Raw genomic sequence first — 3,937 nt, forward strand, 5'->3', positions numbered from 1 at the left:
AACTTACAATGAAATCAATCTTCGCTACAGCCTCTATTCTTCAGGGTGTGATTCAGATTTCAAGGTTGGAAAAATAACTCAAATGATTCCCATCGCTATTAATTGCTACTTTTAGGAATTAAAAGCAGAGCAAATCCAGCTGTGATTTGTGCTAAGCAACTTTTGGGAACCCTCGCCTCGATTCTTGTGGAATCTGTGTGAACTTCTCAGTCAGCATGTCCGGGAGTCAGGTGGCAAAAAGACTTAAGGGCAAGCCGATAACTGTCACCACTGCTAGGTACACATGTAAATGTTTTAAACCAGTTTAATCATGTATCTTTTTGTTTTTAGTCCTGGATGTAGAGGAAAGTTGACAGGAAAAGTGTATTAAACATGTTGGCCAAAGCATTTCTGGACTGAGACCGTTTATTTTTGTTGTGGGTTGCCGGGTGCCATTAGCATCCGACTTAAAAGATGTATTATTTCCAAAAGAATCAACAATAGTTTAAATATTTTATTTTTCAATACTAAATCACAGTAGCTTCTTTCCTACCAAATCTGTTTAAACATGATTTAATACATGTTGAAAATCTTTCACATATCAAAACAGGCTATATCAAATGGACATTCTCTACATTGGAAAAGTGTCTTGAGGACAAATTGAACCTCTACAATACAACATTAACACGGAAAGGAAGCAGAGTTGGTTACATAGTCAGATTTTATTGGACAGAACGGTCACCAGGGCTAAAAACATGAAGAGGCAGACAGTGACGAGGAGGACCACCAGGGGGAGACCTCACCTCGCTGCACACACACTGATTTCCCCCAAACACATATTTGAATCAAACCAGTGTGACAAAGTAGATCTCAGGAGGGGATGATGTTCAGACCGCAAAACTGGAATGGTCATTTTTTCTTTAATGTTGCTCACTAGTATTGGAAAAATAGCAAGGGGGAAAAAAAACAATACACTCTCCAGAAAGTACAAAAACAGTTCAGCCACTATCAATTCATTGTCTTTTTGAAACATCCCTAAGAGACTTTGAAATGAGACTTTTGATCCAAATTGACTAAAAATAACAGATCAATATCAATCAGTCCACAATACACAATCAGTCACTGCATCTGGACCTTAAAGGGTAGACTCTACTGAGACAGAAGTTCATATCCAGGGACTTTCGGTACTCATTTAAACCACAACAGCTACCGGGATTCCCTCTAGGACTTCTAAAGTAACTGGAGAGTAGATGGTGGAATAAACACAAGAGAGCGACCCTGAGGGACACCCAGAGGTGCCTCAGTCCCCACCCCCTGGTCCCCACCTGCATCACGTCTTGTTTCTTTCGGACACCAGTTGGTTTACAGGTTTTTACTCACCACTACGAGATATATACGGTACAATGGTTCACATTTTGCATATATCTGTGCAGTATATCATTTACTTCTCTTTTTTTCATACGATGTCAATTCAATCTCCAACACGTAGTTAGGAAGGGGTGAGAAGGTGGTGGGGGTGCATGATGGGGGGAGCGGGGAGGGGGCTTTAGCAGCGGGTTTCGTAGATGCCGGAGCGGCCGATGTAGCGCACCCATTTGATGACGTCGTGGTCACTGTAGTTGAGCTTGGACTCGAACACCTTCAAGTAGCGCACCTTCAGACCGGAGGGAGCGAAGGGAACCTGCAGGACCAGAAGACGGAGGTTAGGAAGACGCGTCGGGGCATGCTGGGAGATGTAGGCCATACGGGTTGTTACTGTGGCTGTGAGGATTAAGCAGGAAGTGTGTATGAGGTAAAAGTAATTGCAGTGATTTGCATGGCTGATACCGGGATCATTTTTAATCCATAGTCCATGTGTTTGGTTGCCAACGCTGTACAAAGTTCAGCTACGCAACAAGATAGCTCATTTAAATCAGGGAGTAAATTAGTTCCTAGTTTAGGGATGCGATCCGGGATTATTTTCAGTCTTATCATTGATTATTTTGATAACATTCTTTGTTGTTTGGTTTTTGAAAACTCTCTTTCAGCAGAACACTCAATGTCAACTCTAAATATATTGAGTTTACTGTCATGAGTGATAAAGAACAATATTCACATTTAGGAAGCTGAGAAACAGAATTTTAACTATTTTTTCTTGAAAGATTACTAAAACCAATTATCAAAATAGTTGCCGAAGCATACACTGAAGCTCTGCAAGTTATTGGGAAGAGGTGTAATGAATGAGTTCAGTATCAGATTTACAAACTATATGTAACAGAGAGGAAGACTGTAAAAACTATTTGTGTGTTCTGACCTCAAAGTTCATAGAGATGGGAGGCCTGGCCCATTTCTTCTTATCGTTGGTCGGCAGCAGCTCGATCTCAGCACTGATCTGAGACTCCTTCATCCCAGCCATGCGTTTGATCCTACACACACACACACACACACACACACACAGATCAGATTAGTGTATAGATCTCAGCAACAAGGAACCCCATTTTGAAACCCCCACAAGAATAAATAAGTACAACAGTTGTGTAAAGTGAATAAGACTGTCCGAGTGGTTAAACAAGCAAACGGCACAGAGCAGCTGTGGATCATTAACCTGACTGAGCATAAAACAGCGTTAGGTTGTATCTCGTGGATTTACGGTCAGAGGGACTACTCACTTCCAGACAATGGCGTTCTCGCTGGCCTTGTACTTCGCTTTTCCCTTCATACAAATCACCTGCACGCCGCTGGTGTTGAGGGGCGTGGGGATACGCACCTGAGGAGGTCATAATAAGGAGAGATAAACGTTTAACATCATTTAAAACTCATTACATTAGGCCATGTCTGAGCTGTGAGGAAATAGGACCTGTGTTTGATAGGGTTAGTGTTTATCAGCACGTGACTTTGATAAGAGCTCACCTCGATCTTTTGGGCCAGCAGCGAGGGTTTGAAGTTGGACTTGATGACCACCTTAACCTCCAGTTTAGTGCGGCCGACCTCCCTGACCAGAGGAATAACTCGGAACGGCAGGATGATGTCTTTAGTGGTGCGATACCTGCCAGGAAGACGGGGAGAGATTGGATAATGTAACAAAAGCAAGGATTTCCTCAAGTTGTTTCAGTGCTCATTAATGCCTGTCGTTCATTTCTCCAAACAACAACTATTGAAGGATAGAAGGCACCATCGTATGCTTTCAGTCTCTACTCGTGTCTATTAGACAGCCTGATAACAGACAGAAGGGTTTACAGATATTCCAATCCACTGACCTCATGAGCTCGTACTCTCCATCGGGGGGGATGAAGCTGATGCTACGCTCCGAGTCAAACTTACTGAGGCGCACACACTGGTGGAAGGTGCAGTCGTCGATGGCTATGGACTGCTTCCCGCTGCTGCAAGACAAAAACACATCAGAGACACACAAAGAGACACAAAGACACACAAGGACATTAGTTCACTTGTTTTAAATGATTTAATCAAAATATATGAAACTACTTATCTCCCTAAATTGATATCAATAGTGAGAACACCATGAGCAGAACAACAAGGACAGAGAAGATAACTGCTAGTATCAGGACATGAAGACCTGGTGGTTAATGACACTTTAGAGCAATAAAACACCACGGACCCAGTTAGACGTAAGGTGGGGTAATACATACATAAACAATACACCAACTATTGCAAAGAGTAGGGACAGAGCCAGCATGTACACCAAATACTTAACATGGAGTGTTTGATTTGTATTGAGTGCATGAGATGATTCTTAGGCCCAATTCCAATCCACCCCCTACACACTACCCCTACGTTTGCGCGGAGGGTCCGCCACATTAGGTGCTGTTCCAAACCAACGAGTGTGGAGGGGGAGTGGGTTATCAAGCCCTCAAACAGCGAGTCTGCATCGGTGCTGACTTCACGTGCTGCCCTACCTGACCGCTCTCAACGCTGTGTGTGTCCGTCAGGAAGCACGCTGTTTACAACCTCATATGTTTTT

At 43.1% G+C, this 3,937-nt stretch overlaps 1 protein-coding gene across 2 annotated transcripts in view; it reads right to left on the reverse strand.

The window, feature by feature from the left end:
* Positions 1-682: 682 nt before the first annotated feature.
* Positions 683-3,937, reverse strand: part of LOC104944507 (adaptor related protein complex 2 subunit mu 1) — a 12,994-nt gene continuing 9,739 nt past the window's right edge. For both annotated transcript variants that reach the window (XM_010770050.1, XM_010770051.1), the window contains 5 exons: positions 3,216-3,338; positions 2,869-3,004; positions 2,628-2,725; positions 2,273-2,384; positions 683-1,660 (listed from right to left, as the gene is read on the reverse strand). In XM_010770050.1, coding sequence (XP_010768352.1) covers positions 1,526-1,660; positions 2,273-2,384; positions 2,628-2,725; positions 2,869-3,004; positions 3,216-3,338 — 604 coding nt within the window. In that variant the 3' untranslated portion in view covers positions 683-1,525. The remainder of the gene's footprint in view (positions 1,661-2,272; positions 2,385-2,627; positions 2,726-2,868; positions 3,005-3,215; positions 3,339-3,937) is intronic.

This window comes from Notothenia coriiceps, unplaced genomic scaffold (assembly GCF_000735185.1).
Source record: "Notothenia coriiceps isolate Sejong01 unplaced genomic scaffold, NC01 NC01_scaffold00008282, whole genome shotgun sequence".
In the NCBI taxonomy this organism is placed as follows: domain Eukaryota; kingdom Metazoa; phylum Chordata; class Actinopteri; order Perciformes; family Nototheniidae; genus Notothenia; species Notothenia coriiceps.